The sequence below is a fragment of the Vespa mandarinia genome, chromosome 4 (genome assembly GCF_050613455.1).
Source record: "Vespa mandarinia isolate Hongniang chromosome 4, ASM5061345v1, whole genome shotgun sequence".
Classification (NCBI taxonomy): Eukaryota; Metazoa; Arthropoda; class Insecta; order Hymenoptera; family Vespidae; genus Vespa; species Vespa mandarinia.
The window spans coordinates 7,785,001-7,799,940 of NC_140813.1; the positions used below are offsets into that span (position 1 = coordinate 7,785,001).

Consider the following 14,940-nt stretch of genomic DNA (forward strand, 5'->3'; position numbering starts at 1 on the left):
TCAACATAAAATTAACATTACTGATCGTAACGACTCGCATATTTATTATCGAAAAATTGTGCATACGGCATAATAAAAGAAGTATTCACATTTTTTTTTTCTGTTATAGACTTTGGCGAAGTGGCACGCGAAGTCTTTGTCGATAAAATTGAAAGATCCCGAAAATTTTGAAAAATTGGCAAGTCCATTGAAGGAAATCCTTTTCCCGGTAGATAATAATACCGCCGTTGGTAATACCGTTGAAGGGGGTTTGATTAGTGCGATCGATCATTTGGAATCAATAAAATTTCAGACGGCAGAGTTGAAAAAGGCGATAGAGTATGTGAAATCTCTCAGAAATAAATGCTACGATATGATAGCAAAGTTGCTTTCTTTACCGAAAGATAGGTATTTTACTATCTGTCATGGGGATATATGGATAAACAATATTCTTTACAAACACGATAAGGACGGTCAAGTGTACGATTTGAAATTAGTTGATTATCAAATATCTCGGCATATGTCCGTTGCCATTGACTTCCATTATTTCATTTACTCGAGCGTAAGATCTTGCATTATTGAAGATAGTTATGATAATTTGATAAAACTTTATCATCATACATTTGTGGAAAAGCTGAGAGAGTGTGGCGTTTCCGAAGAAGATCTTAAGAATTTGACCATGGAATGGTTCAAATCGGAATTACAAAAATTCAGTTTGTATGGATTGATCACTGGATTCTGGTTGATCCACGCAGTACTCGCTGATGCGGATAATGTTGTAGATATGGATAAAATAACCGTCAAGGATATAGAAAACATGCAATTTTTTAATACGGAAATAACTCCAATCAAAGTCGAGAGATTTAAATTCATAATTTTGCATTATCTTCGAATGTATAAGCAGTAGATGGAATTTTTATGAAATAGACAAATGAAATAGCGTATTGCGTTTCGCAGATATAGACCATGTGTGACTAAGTTTTATACTTTTTAATCTTGCCAATTAAATTTTATTTGTAAAGAAGGGATTAGAATAATGTAATGTAATAATATGGGTGAAGAGGAAAATTATTTTTGTAATTTTATAGTATTAGAAACATTAACAACAAAAATCTTAAAATCTGTTATTCAGTTATTGAATAATTGAAGGAAACAAAAAATAAAAAATCACGGTATAATACAATCTATTTAAACAAATTAATTATTGTATTGTAAATGCAAGAAAGAAGAAATCAAAATAACGAAACAAATTCTGTTAATTTTTTACCTTAATTACGATGCATTCGAATATGTGCCAAATTATAAGTACATTGACGAGTTTTTCTCAGATCATGCATACATAATTACTTCTTTTTATATTTTAGATATACTATCGTCTATATCATAAATATTAAATTGGTTGTAAAAATATAAATTGTAATGCAAGGAGTTAAATAAAATTATTTAATCAAATAAAATATTAAACTTTAATGAGAAAGATCAGTAATGATCAGAAAGATCAGCATGTGTTTCAATGATTAATGATAAAACAATATTTAAAATATATATTTTTAATAAAAAAATATTTATTCTCTCAATTTAATTATATTGATATATATGAATACAGGATGTTTTACAATAATTTGAAAATATTTTCGGAATAATTTCAACATATTTGAACAGTAAAGTAGTTTAGATAAACATATACCTTATTTGGAATATGGTCTATGGATAATGGAACTTTAAAAATTACTACGCATCAGAATATTCAGACTATAGCACCTTTATATTTCTCATGTATTCTCTTATATCTTTTCTAAGTTTGATAAGAGTAAAAAATAAAACATTCCTGCAGAAAATTGACATTTCCTTCTTTGCAAAGCAATTTGTAGTAGCGTGATTATCAAATCATAAATTGTCAGTCTTAAGATATATTGTATAAATGGCATGGTAATAGAATGCTCCACTCTTATGTTAGTAAGAAAGGTGACTATTATTATTTACATTTTTCTTGGTCGGACAAACAGAAATAAATCTTACTGATCCTTTGTATAGTAGGAAAATGTTTACCATCATTAGAAATCAGGAATGTATCAACAATTATAAATCAGAAATCTACTATAGTGACTGATGGTAAAAAAGAAGTCTACGTTGTGTCTTGACAATGAACAAGTATCTACTGAATGGAATATATGTAAAGCAAGTATTTGATATTACTTTATTTTTACTCGGACGGTTAAACAGAGAACTACTATTATCGATGTGTTTACTATTTCAAAAATTACATATAAACGTATAGTTGACCTCTTGCGACATGGTTTTTGGTGGCCTCTTCGACATATAGCCGCTTTTTTGGTTTGTGCTAAAATATGGTATATAAACTAGAATCATAATGTAATTCTACTGCTTATATAAACATCAATCATTCAATCAACTCATTTATTCTTTTGATTTTTTCATTTAACACGTTCAGTGAGAATCGACTGGTACATTTATGTTTAGAATTTCGTCCGATTAAATCGTAAGCGAAGTAGTAAGTGCTAAAAATATTATCAAAACAAAAAGAAAGTTATTTGATATTGTAGAATAAGAGAAGTTTAACAATCGGTATAATTGAAAACTGAATCCTCTTTTGAGAATAGAGTTATAATTATTTATTAGATGTCACCATGGACGGTTTCGTATTACCGAAATCGCCTTCGATCCGGCATCGAGGAATCAGCGACAAATTTCTCTCAGCAGTTGGAGGACGTTATTGTACAGTTGTGTTTTATTCAACATCAGCCATGCTATCATGATTCTGGCTCCTCTCTAAAAGAATTCTCATTGGTGCGTGAGACGCTAAGAGATGGCAGAAATCGTCAGTAAAAATGACCTTCATGCGAGCGTGGTCCGTTACGTAACGATGATTCTGATCGTGATGGAGATAGGTTCGAAAGAACATGCCATGGATGAATACAGACGAAAAAGGCTTTTTGTTTCCTTTTTTATTTAAATTTTATAAGATATCATGATATATCGTGCAAAGAGTGTTCAAATTTTGTCAGCGTATGAGTCAACTTAAATAGTTTTCGATAAAACAATAGACAATTTCTTTATTCCTTGCGAAATTATCCGAAATAATATTCCTTCCTTGGCACGTAAGCAAAAGTGGCACTTAATAAAATAAAATGAAAAAGAAAGGAATAATATTTCAAAGAAAACGGAATACTAATCGGATCTTTTATTCTTTTTTTTCTATAACTACAATAACTTAATACTTTCGAAACAATATCTGCTTCTTTAATGCCGCTTTCCCACTAGACGTGAACAACGAACATGAATTATATTTCGGTGGATTACGACTCGCGTGAAATTGTTATATCTCTTCACGACTTAGTAGGGACAATATCAAACAGATTTGATTTTTAATTGCGACAGAAGCAAACGTAAAACAGAATGTTTACATAAAACGTATGTTTACTTAAAATATATATATATATATATATATATATATATATATATATATATATATATATGTATAGTTTAGAATTCAGAAATAATCAAGTTCCTATGTATTTGTTTTATTCGTTCAAGATAAAGCGTTCTATCTAGCATTCTACTAGCAATGATGCTAGATAAAAGGGAGGAGAGGAAATACAGAAGGAAGAGATAGAGATACAAAAACTGGATGATAATTCAGTGGGAATCCGTCCGATCGGACGGATTATCTCTTGATTTTGTTAATACTGAGTATTTCTGCTCGTGTGCGATCAAATGTGTATTCTTGGTGGGTCGAACATGTATATGTAATGTTGCGAGTGATATTGTGGGCTTAATAAAGTAATAATCAAATTTAGTAGTTTTGTATACTCGTGGTGCTGGAAACGTTCATAAGGACGGTAGTAGAATTATAATTTTTTTTCTTAGGAAGATTATTATTGTGAGATAGAGAGAGAGGAAGAGAGAAAGAGACAGAGGAAGAGAGAGAGAGAGAGAGTGAGGGAGAGAGAGAGAAAGAGAGAGAGAGAGAGAAAGAGAAAGAGAATATATTCAAGTTACGGGAAGTCAGTTGATTCTCTGCAATACCTGCATTTATCTTCGGTATTACGTCAAAGATTCTAATGCATTATTATGGCAACGCTTGCTATCAAGCAAATAGTTTGCTATCTGCCAAGGTCTAGTACGGTTATAATAAAAAATGGAGCAGAGATCTATGTCAGGTACGAGCGAAAGATTTTACGATAATATTGTTTTATAGATATTTATATATCATAATTCTATATTATATTATATTATATTATATCATCTATATTATAGATATCATAAAGATCTTTAATAATACATTTGATTAGACGACTCGATTATTGTTACTTCTTTTTTTCTTTCGAAGCTGTTAACAAAGAAATTCAAATATTTTTCTTCTTTTATTTTTCGATTTTATTTTTGTTTTATCGATTTTCTCCAGATGTCATAAAGAAGATGCAGTCTTTGTTGAGGAAGTTTGAAGGTGATGAAGAACTCGTTATTCATGAAGCCAAAGATGAGGCGGGTTCCAATTTGGGTGATAACTATACCTCAGTTATGATCAGAACAGTAGTCATCGGAAAATATGGAAACGGAACTCGTTAGTATTACTCGTTGATTTCCGATTAACATATAAAACTCTTTGTTATCAATTTAATTAATAATCGATCAATGACTTATTGGTTAAGTTTCAATTTTTTGTTTCTTTTCTATTTGTAGCTTATAAAAAAAGTTTTATGACAAAGATACTTCCCCGTTTCCGTCCTATTGCCCAATTAATCAATACCGAGGCTTTATACATTACCGAAGGATACATGTACGAAAAGATCCTTCCTATTGTCGGTGATTATGGTCCACGTTGTATTTATGTCGACAAAGACGAAATTATTATGCAAGACTTGCGCGAAGAAGGGTACATTAATTGCAAAAGACAAGATTATCTTGATTTGGAACATACCTTGTTCACCATTCAGGTACCATCAAAAATCTTTTTCTTGATATTTTTACATTAATTTTTTATTAATAATACTCACGTAAAACATTCTTTCCACCGGATATAATTATATATGTGTTCAACCGTTTATAAAAAATAATACAAATAATCGTGTATGTAAGATGAATATGACGGCAAAAATCTGCCAAGGTAATCGCTTTTATAGGATCATTGTATTTGATTTTCTACTATGTTCCTGAAGACGTCATCGGGAAAGTTTTTATTTAGATAATATTATTTAGTCTTCAGAATTTATTCATTAATTATAGCCAATGATTAGAAATATTTTTATTCTTCTTTCTCATATTGCGAAAAATCAACATAAAATTAACATTACTGATCGTAACGACTCGCATATTTATTATCGAAAAATTGTGCATACGGCATAATAAAAAAAGTATTCACATTTTTTTTTCTATTACAGACTTTGGCGAAGTGGCACGCGAATTCTTTATCGATAAAATTGAAGGATCCCGAAAATTTTGAAAAATTGGCAAGTCCATTGAAGGAAACCATTTTCTCGGTAGATGATAATTTCTTTGTTGACAGGAATGTTGAAGAGAGTCTGCTTAGTACGATCAATCATTTGGAGTCAATAAAGTTTCAGACGGCAGAGTTGAAAAAGGCGATAGAGTATGTGAGATCTCTCAGAAATAAATGCTACGACATGATGGTAAAATTGTTTTCCTTACCGAAAGATAGGTATTTTACTATATGTCATGGGGATACTTGGATGAACAATATTCTTTACAAACACGATAAGGACGGTCAAGTGTACGATTTGAAATTAGTTGATTATCAAATATCTCGGTATTTATCCGTTGCCATTGATTTCCATTATTTCATTTACTCGAGCGTAAGATCTTGCATTATTGAAGATAGTTATGATAATTTGATAAAACTTTATCACCGTACATTTGTGGAAAAGCTGAGAGAGTCCGGCGTTTCCGAAGAAGATCTTAAGAATTTGACCATGGAATGGTTTAAGTCGGAATTAAAAAAATTCAGTTTGTTTGGATTGCTCAGTGGATTCTTTTTTGTTCACATAGTACTCGCTGACGAGAATAGCGTTATAGATATGGATAAAATAACCGTCAACGATATAGAAAACATGCAATTTTTTAATGCGGAAATAAGTCCAATCAAAGCCGAGAGATTAAAATTTATAACTTTGCATTATCTTCGAATGTATAAGCAGTAGATGGAATTTTTATGAAATAGACAAATGAAACAGCGTATTGCGTATCGCAGAAATAGACCATGCGTGACTAAGTTTTATATTTTTTAATCTTGTCAATTAAATTTTATTTGAAAAGAAGGGATTAGAATAATGTAATGTAATAATATGGGTGAAGAGCAAAATTATTCTTGTAATTTTATAGTATTAGAAACATTAACAACAAAAATGTTAAAATCTGTTATTCAGTTATTGAATAATTGAAGGAAACAAAAAATAAAAAATCACGGTATAATACAATCTATTTAAACAAATTAATTATTGTATTGTAAATGCAAGAAAGAAGAAATCAAAATAACGAAACAAATTCTGTTAATTTTTTACCTTAATTACGATGCATTCGAATATGTGCCAAATTATAAGTACATTGACGAGTTTTTCTCAGATCATGCATACATAATTACTTCTTTTTATATTTTAGATATACTATCGTCTATATCATAAATATTAAATTGGTTGTAAAAATATAAATTGTAATGCAAGGAGTTAAATAAAATTATTTAATCAAATAAAATATTAAACTTTAATGAGAAAGATCAGTAATGATCAGAAAGATCAGCATGTGTTTCAATGATTAATGATAAAACAATATTTAAAATATATATTTTTAATAAAAAAATATTTATTCTCTCAATTTAATTATATTGATATATATGAATACAGGATGTTTTAGAATAATTTGAAAATATTTTCGGAATAATTTCAACATATTTGAACAGTAAAGTAGTTTAGATAAACATATACCTTATTTGGAATATGGTCTATGGATAATGGAACTTTAAAAATTACTACGCATCAGAATATTCAGACTGTAGCACCTTTATATTTCTCATGTATTCTCTTATATCTTTTCTAAGTTTGATAAGAGTAAAAAATAAAACATTCCTGCAGAAAATTGACATTTCCTTCTTTGCAAAGCAATTTGTAGTAGCGTGATTATCAAATCATAAATTGTCAGTCTTAAGATATATTGTATAAATGGCATGGTAATAGAATGCTGCACTCTTATGTTAGTAAGAAAGGTGACTATTATTATTTACATTTTTCTTGGTCGGACAAACAGAAATAAATCTTACTGATCCTTTGTATAGTAGGAAAATGTTTACCATCATTAGAAATCAGGAATGTATCAACAATTATAAATCAGAAATCTACTATAGTGACTGATGGTAAAAAAGAAGTCTACGTTGTGTCTTGACAATGAACAAGTATCTACTGAATGGAATATATGTAAAGCAAGTATTTGATATTACTTTATTTTTACTCGGACGGTTAAACAGAGAACTACTATTATCGATGTGTTTACTATTTCAAAAATTACATATAAACGTATAGTTGACCTCTTGCGACATGGTTTTTGGTGGCCTCTTCGACATATAGCCGCTTTTTTGGTTTGTGCTAAAATATGGTATATAAACTAGAATCATAATGTAATTCTACTGCTTATATAAACATCAATCATTCAATCAACTCATTTATTCTTTTGATTTTTTCATTTAACACGTTCAGTGAGAATCGACTGGTACATTGTTGTTTAGAATTTCGTCCGATTAAATCGTAAGCGAAGTAGTAAATGCTAAAAATATTATCAAAACAAAAAGAAAGTTATTTGATATTGTAGAATAAGAGAAGTTTAACAATCGGTATAATTGAAAACTGAATCCTCTTTTGAGAATATAGCTATAATTAATTACTAGATGTCACCACGGACAGGTTCGTATTACCGAAATCGACTTCGTTCCTGGATCGAGGAATCAGCGACAAATTTCTCTCAGCAGTTTGAGGACGTTATCGTACAGTTGCGTTTCATCCAACGTCCTCAGCGCTTCCTTGATTCTGGACACCCTCTAGAAGTTCTCATAGGTGCGTGAGTCGCTACGGGTAGGCAGAAGTCGTCAGTACATAATGTCCTTCGAGCGAGCGTGGTCGGTTACATGACAATGATTCTGATCGTGATGAAGATAGAATCGAAGGAACGTGTCATAGATAAATACAGAAGAAAAAGACCTTTTGTTTTTTTTTTTATTTAAATTTTATAAGATATCATATGATCGTGCAAAGAGTGTTTGTTTGAATTTTTGTCAACGTATGAGTCAACATAAATAGTTTTCGACAAAACAATCGACAATTTCGTTACTCCTTGCCAAATTATCCGAAATATTTCTTCCTCGGCGCGTCAGCAAAAGTGGCACTTAATAAAATAAAATGAAAAAGAAAGGAATAATATTACAAAGAAAACAGAATACTAATTGGATTTTTTATTCCTTTTTTTCTATAGCCACAAAAACTTAATACTTTCGAAACATCATCTGTTTCTTTAATGCCGCTTTCCCACGAGACGTGAACCACGAACGTGAATTATATTTCGGTGGAGTACGACTCGCGTGAAGCTATTATCGTGACATTTAATGTCTTCACCACTCAGTAGGGACAATATCAAACAGATTTGATTTTTAATCGTGACAGAAGCAAACGTTAAACAGAATGTTTACATAGTTGTTTTCATCGTTATGAATTAAAAAATTAAAACATTCATACTAAACACTTCACACTTTTCACAAACGTGAAAGAATATTGAAATGACCACGAAAAGATGATTCATGTTGGTGGCTCTAGCCTTGTTAGAACGCGCAATAAAATTTTAATTCATTAACTTAGTACTTGAATTCATTAACTTTTAATGAACGTGGAAGGATCATAACATGATCGTCAGAGAGGATCAGGAGGATCGAAAAATTGAGATCACTAGGGCGTTAGCTTTTACCCGTGAACTTCATTCGGTTCGTTGATCTTTCGGCGAGTCATGCGTGTGGATATTCGACGAGCTTTGTACTACAACGACTATTGTCGAATAGTTCATTGTCAGGCCTTTCGTAAAATATTTTATCGATAAATCCGAAGAAAACAGGCATCCAAGTGAGAAGAAAAAGAAGAAGAAGAAGAAGAAGAAGAAGAAGAAGAAGAAGAAGAAGAAGAAGAGGAAGAAGAAGAAGAGGAAGAAGAAGAAGAAGGAGAAGAAGAAGAAGAAGAGGAAGAAGAAGAATACGAAGGAGAAGAAGAAGAAGAGGAAGAAGAAGCAGGACTACAATCGATTGAAAGTTTTCGTGAGAGCAGTCTGTCTCGATTAAGCCAGTCACGTGGTTAACGAGATCATCTGACCGGCGGGAAGAAAGAAAAAAGAAAAATTCAGTTCAGTCTCGTTCATCTTTCTCTCTTTTCTTTCCGGATAACATCGTCACGTACGTTAGAGGTATGTACATGTAACGCATTGATAATTATCCTTCATTTTTTTTCAATAAAACATTATTGAGAATTTGTCGGTAAGGTGATACAATATTATATCTGATGTCTTTCGAAAATGAGATCTATAGGCGAAGAGTAGTTACTTGATAACAATAAAAAATAAAGTGAAAAGGAAAAAAGAGATGAAAAAAACTTGATATTGTCGATGGTAGTAGATTAGGATTAGTGAGGTTTCATCGTCAAGTTGCAAAGTTGTGCGTGTGAACGCAAAAATCTCGTCTCTGCTCGTACTTTTATTAAAGAATTTTTAAAAAAAGAAAAAGAGAGTTTTCCGTTTGTCGACCCGTGTACATAAAGGGATATTGCGTTCGTAAATCTAGGCCGGTGATTATGATCTCTCTGTGTTCATCACTTCATTTCTTTTTTCCGGTTTTTTACTTTCTTCGCAGTCGAATTACAAAAGATTCGAATATATTTTCATAACGAAATACTTTGTCGATTTTCCTTTTCAGTATAGATAATTAATGAAAACAGGTTTCTTTGTGATGATGTATTGAAATAAAAAGAAAAAAAAAATAAGTAAATAAATAAATAAATATAAAAGAAAGAAATAGGAAACGCCGATCGATTTTCAAGGATAGCCTATTTAGGAGAACACATTTATTTCGAGATAAATCCTATGGCGATGGTCACGATTGCGATATAAATTTTTGATGTCGACATAGAGAGAATGATACCCTCCGTCATTATTCATTTATGTGAATTACGCGTTCTTCCCTTTGTAGAATGACCGATAGGAATTCACGTCATTTCACGATCATTGCATGTCTCGTTGTTCTTCTATGAAGTCTTCTCGATCTGATTCTCCGTTTAGAATTACGATCGGTAAGTTACTCGTAATCGTATTTTTCGTCCTTTTGCTTTTCTTAAAGCCAATAGAGAAAAATTATCCGACATATTTAAGTTCCGACGTTTCTTTTCAAATGTGCCACTCGTGAGGGTAATTTACTTCGTGGTTGGACAATATTCGAGAGGCTCTTTTCTTTATACTATATTTAAAATAACTAAAATACTATAGAAAAAATTCTGTTTTGGAATACAACGACAAGTTTCTTACATTAATGTATAAAATGTACAAGTCGCTAGTAAACCTATAACTTGAAATACTTATATCTGGATGAAATTTTTCAATATTTATTGAATTTCAAAAAATTACAAACGGTAAACGTGCACGGAATAAACCTTTCGAAAGAAATGAACAAATTAAAAATAAGAAGAAACACTAGATATACATTTTGAAGAGAGTTCTCTTGCGATTTCACCGACGTAATAAATAATTCTCGGACGAATTGAAGTTACATAGATGACGAATGAAAGGAAATTTCCTCTTGGTAATATTTTGCATAGTGTGAAAGCATCAAGTGATAATGACGACAATTCGTTTCTCGTTTTATCAAGAGAAAGAAAAAGAGGATTTAGTTTGGTAGGATATTCTACCGGAAAGCGAACGGTCGATCTACGATGATTACGCTCGATCTACTTTTCTTCTGGTAATGCATACGTATCGATCATTTTATAATCGCGATAAAACGTGCCATCGATCGTATTTTTTATTTTTTGTTTTTTCTTAATGATTCGTTACGGTTGTTTATATCTCTTTGGTATATATATATACATATGACATATATATATATATATATATATATATATATATACACACATTTATATATGTATATAAATATATATAAATTGACTGTACTGGAATGACATACATTATAGGCAAAGTAAGTTAATAAAAATTCAAAAGCATTAATAATAAGTGATACAAATGTGTAAATAATGAAGATAAATATGTAGATTAATGGAATAAGACAGAAAAAATATAAGAACGTTTAAAGAATGACAACAAAGTAATTATTAATGGCAGGAACCTGTTCTGAGAGTAAAGAAAAAAGAGAATTAATTCGTGCCGTAATTTGCATTTTATATTTTCGTTTATTTTATTACGTAATCATTTGTAATTTTTATTCGTATCGTCATGTTTAGGTCGTAGACATAATTATAAATTCTTATTATGCAAAAGTAATAACGCATAATAATTATTATAATTTTATAGATTAATACAACTATTATATATAAGAAAAAAACGGATAGTTTTGTTATTTTATTTATGTATGTTTTTTGAAAGCAACGATTTTCAGTTTTAATGGCTTCCGAAACGTATGAGAAATTAATATAATGAATAGAGATGAAGAGAAACAGGGAGAGACAGACAAAGAATGAGAGAGAGAGAGAGAGAGAGAGAGAGAGAGAGAGGGAGAGAGAGAGAGAGAGGGAGAGAGAGAGAGAGAGAGAAAGTACATAGATATATAAAACCTACACATATAAAGAGAAAAACATTGTAGAAGTGTCAAAGGAAGAAAACGAAAGAATCGACGTATCGTACTCATTTATTTTGATTATAAAATATTTTACCTGGGAATATTCAATTCTCTTTTATCATTCATTTCTTTGATAAAATTTCAATTTGATCATCTGTCATCACTGATTTTTACAATTTCTATTTACCGTGAAATTTATTAATAACGCGTTTAACGTTTAACGTGTAAGTGGATCTCTTTCAAAAAGAGATTATATCTTTGCGAATATTATAATTAATTATTTTCTACTGGTGTGTGTGTGTGTGTGTATAATTCTTTCTTTCTTTTCTTTTATGTGTTAAAGTTAATATGATATATAAAAGAAAATCAACTGTTGTTCTTATTATCGCACGTTCATCGTGATGTAAGATATACGCTTGTTATTACGTTTGGAACTACCTGCCATTATTCTTTTCTTTTTTTTACGTACGTATCGACCTTTTATATCGTTCGTTCTTTTTATTCTTACGTGTTATTAATCTTTTCTAAGATAAGATAATCGATTATATAGGAAAGAAACATTAGGAACAAAAAAGCAAAAAAAGAAAGGAAAAAATCATAGTAAATTACGTCGATGTTGTTCCGATTCATTAACTTACTTTTTTCTTTATTATCTTGAAATATGATCTTTTATACATATTTTCTGTTTTCTTTTTTTTTCAACACTTTCATAACTTTCACTGTTGCTTTATGTATAATTACTTAATAACAAATATTATTAAACAAATTTTATGAATGTTTTAATTTCTAATTAAACGTATGCGTTAACAGTAAGAGTATTTATGAATTACAAACAAAGAGAACTATGAGATTTTGGTCATCATTTCAACAAGACTTACCCCACTAAAATCATTCTCTCATGATCGATTTAATAGTAGTGAATCACACAAAGCTAGTTGAAATGCATAAATGACACGTTTATGGGCGGTTGCAGGTGAATGAAACTATTTATTGCGGTATTATGCTCGAATGGCCGATGCTTCTGGTTAATTTGATCTGTCGACTGGCTGCGTAAAATCAAATAAGCTCAACCAAATCCTACAGTTTCCATCCATTTTCTATTGTTATTTGTTCGTGATTCGTTAGTTTCAGTGCTCAGTTACCATTTAAAGCTGCTGAGAAATTTAGTATGATCTCGTTCCCATATTTGTTCGATTGCATTTCCGATCTTTGAAGCTTACAATATAAAATATTAAAAAACGAATATATTGTCAAAAAAGCGTATATATTTTTTAAACTTTTTAATTAACATGAATCGAATAAGTTAATTCTTTAGACTTAAGAATCATTACATTTTTTTACAATTGATTTTAATAAAAAAAGAAAAAAAATATAGACAAAAATTAATTATAATTGAATAATAAAAATATCTAGAAAAAAAAGCAGAAATATCAAAAGGAACATTTTGTATCCATCTTGAAAGCCTATGTATATGTATTGCGTTTTACGTTCCGCGAAATTGTATTATAAATATTATATGCGATCGGTCCAAATTGATATCGAATAGTCATCGTTATGGAATATATCCATCATTTATAATCATCAAAGATTTATTTCGTAAAATATTTTCTTATCGAAAATATTGTCCTCCCTCGATATCGATCGTTATAATTATTTTCCATGGAAACAGAATTCCTTGGTTCTTCTTGATCGTAAGAAGTGCGAAATGAAGAAATTCAATGACAGCCTCTTCCCCACTGTACACGTTCTTCTTTCACGATGCGAGGACCCTTATAAATACTTTTAATGAAGTCCGTTGGAGTAATTTCTAATTCCAATAATATTCGTGTCTCGACGAGATCGATCGATGAAATCATCTTACTATGTAGTTAAAAATTGCGTAGTAAACGTTAACGCTATACATTGAAAGATTTTGCTTATTTTGAATAATACAAATGTAGGACATTTAAAATTATAGGACATAGAGGACGTTAAAAAACTAAAACTTGAATATCCTAAATTTGTATTAAAACGAAACAATAAAAATATGACGATAATTAAATAAATAAAGGATTGATTAAATATTTAAAATAGTTTTCGCAAACGAGAAAGAAATATTTATAAAAATATTTGATCTCATTATGCATGAAAAATCATAACTAATTAATTGCATTAGAAAATTTTTATATTAATAATTATTTTTTGTTTCGAGAGAAGATTAAAATTATTACATTGAGCTTTTTAATAAATTAAACGTATTCATGTATTTTTTAGATTATCTATCATCGCAAGCTGAAAGGAGAAAAAACACTAGCCTGGGATGAGAATCACACAAACCACGTGAACAATCGAGAAAAATCGAATGAAAATCGTATAGCTCATTTAAGTCAAATAATTTCGAGTATCCTCATTTATCGATCTTCCTTCTACTTTTCTTCCTCCTTCTGCTTCTCTTTCTTTTCCTCCTTTTCTTCCCTCACGAAGAAAAAATTTGCAATCAAGATGGAGACTACCTGGGACATTGGGATCTTAAATTTTACGAAAGAATTAAATCTAAGCTTTTGCAATGGCACATATATTGAAAATTGCAATGAATTTGAACTTGATGAAATTGGCTATGATCGTGATCTTATAGAGAAGATTGTCCGCGTGATAGTGCCGGTTTTTTTTGGGATGATTGGTATACTCGGTTTGATTGGAAATACTCTTGTGGTCATTGTTGTAGCTGCAAATCCAGGCATGAGATCAACTACTAATATTCTCATCATTAATCTCGCAGTGGCCGATCTTCTTTTCGTCATATTTTGCATACCGTTCACAGCGACTGATTTTGTCTTACCTTTTTGGCCATTTGGTAATATCTGGTGTAAGATCGTTCAATATCTTATCATCGTCACTGCCTATGCTAGCGTCTACACGTTGGTCCTTATGAGTCTCGACAGGTAAGACCAGTTTTTATTTTACTTTCACTTTTCATTTTCTTTTTTCTGTAATTTTGATATTACCAGTACTGTTTTGCTTGCGAATTTATTAATATGTTTCTTAAGTATCGAAAATGTTTTAGCATGAGATAATTAGGTAAACAGAGGTTTGACTGTTCTATTTATAAATATAATACATGTAATATATATTTAAAATAAACT

General features: G+C 30.4%; 4 protein-coding genes across 6 annotated transcripts in view; 3 read left to right on the forward strand and 1 right to left on the reverse strand.

Moving 5' to 3' along the window:
- LOC118443101 (uncharacterized) overlaps positions 1 to 1,364 on the forward strand; it is a 2,644-nt gene extending 1,280 nt beyond the window's left edge. The window contains exon 4 of the mRNA XM_035869582.2: positions 110 to 1,364. Coding sequence (XP_035725475.2) covers positions 110 to 886 — 777 coding nt within the window. The 3' untranslated portion in view covers positions 887 to 1,364. The remainder of the gene's footprint in view (positions 1 to 109) is intronic.
- A 2,250-nt stretch (positions 1,365 to 3,614) lies between these two features.
- On the forward strand, positions 3,615 to 6,448 carry LOC118443102 (uncharacterized). The gene is made up of 4 exons (XM_085656400.1): positions 3,615 to 4,160; positions 4,406 to 4,564; positions 4,684 to 4,937; positions 5,382 to 6,448. The coding sequence occupies exons 1-4, from the start codon at positions 4,139 to 4,141 to the stop codon at positions 6,156 to 6,158; spliced, it is 1,212 nt and encodes a 403-aa protein (XP_085512526.1). The 5' UTR covers positions 3,615 to 4,138; the 3' UTR covers positions 6,159 to 6,448.
- A 632-nt stretch (positions 6,449 to 7,080) lies between these two features.
- LOC118443107 (B9 domain-containing protein 1) overlaps positions 7,081 to 14,940 on the reverse strand; it is a 117,931-nt gene continuing 110,071 nt past the window's right edge. The window contains exon 5 of the mRNA XM_035869599.2: positions 7,081 to 8,069. Coding sequence (XP_035725492.1) covers positions 8,014 to 8,069 — 56 coding nt within the window. The 3' untranslated portion in view covers positions 7,081 to 8,013. The remainder of the gene's footprint in view (positions 8,070 to 14,940) is intronic.
- Positions 7,844 to 14,940, forward strand: part of AstA-R1 (allatostatin A receptor 1) — a 45,579-nt gene continuing 38,482 nt past the window's right edge. The window contains exons 1-2 of one of the 3 annotated variants that reach the window (XM_035869586.2): positions 7,844 to 9,444; positions 14,072 to 14,739. In XM_035869586.2, coding sequence (XP_035725479.1) covers positions 14,300 to 14,739 — 440 coding nt within the window. In that variant the 5' untranslated portion in view covers positions 7,844 to 9,444; positions 14,072 to 14,299. The remainder of the gene's footprint in view (positions 9,445 to 14,071; positions 14,740 to 14,940) is intronic. The other 2 variants (XM_035869585.2, XM_035869587.2) reach the window with 2 other exon arrangements.

Bases quoted from the DNA above. Each gene is read 5' to 3' on its own strand.
- LOC118443102 (XM_085656400.1), top strand. From the start codon at position 4,139: ATGGAGCAGAGATCTATGTCAG. The intron at 4,565-4,683 runs GTTAGTATTACT...TTCTATTTGTAG, and splicing joins AAAATATGGAAACGGAACTC to CTTATAAAAAAAGTTTTATG. The intron at 4,938-5,381 runs GTACCATCAAAA...TTTCTATTACAG, and splicing joins ATACCTTGTTCACCATTCAG to ACTTTGGCGAAGTGGCACGC.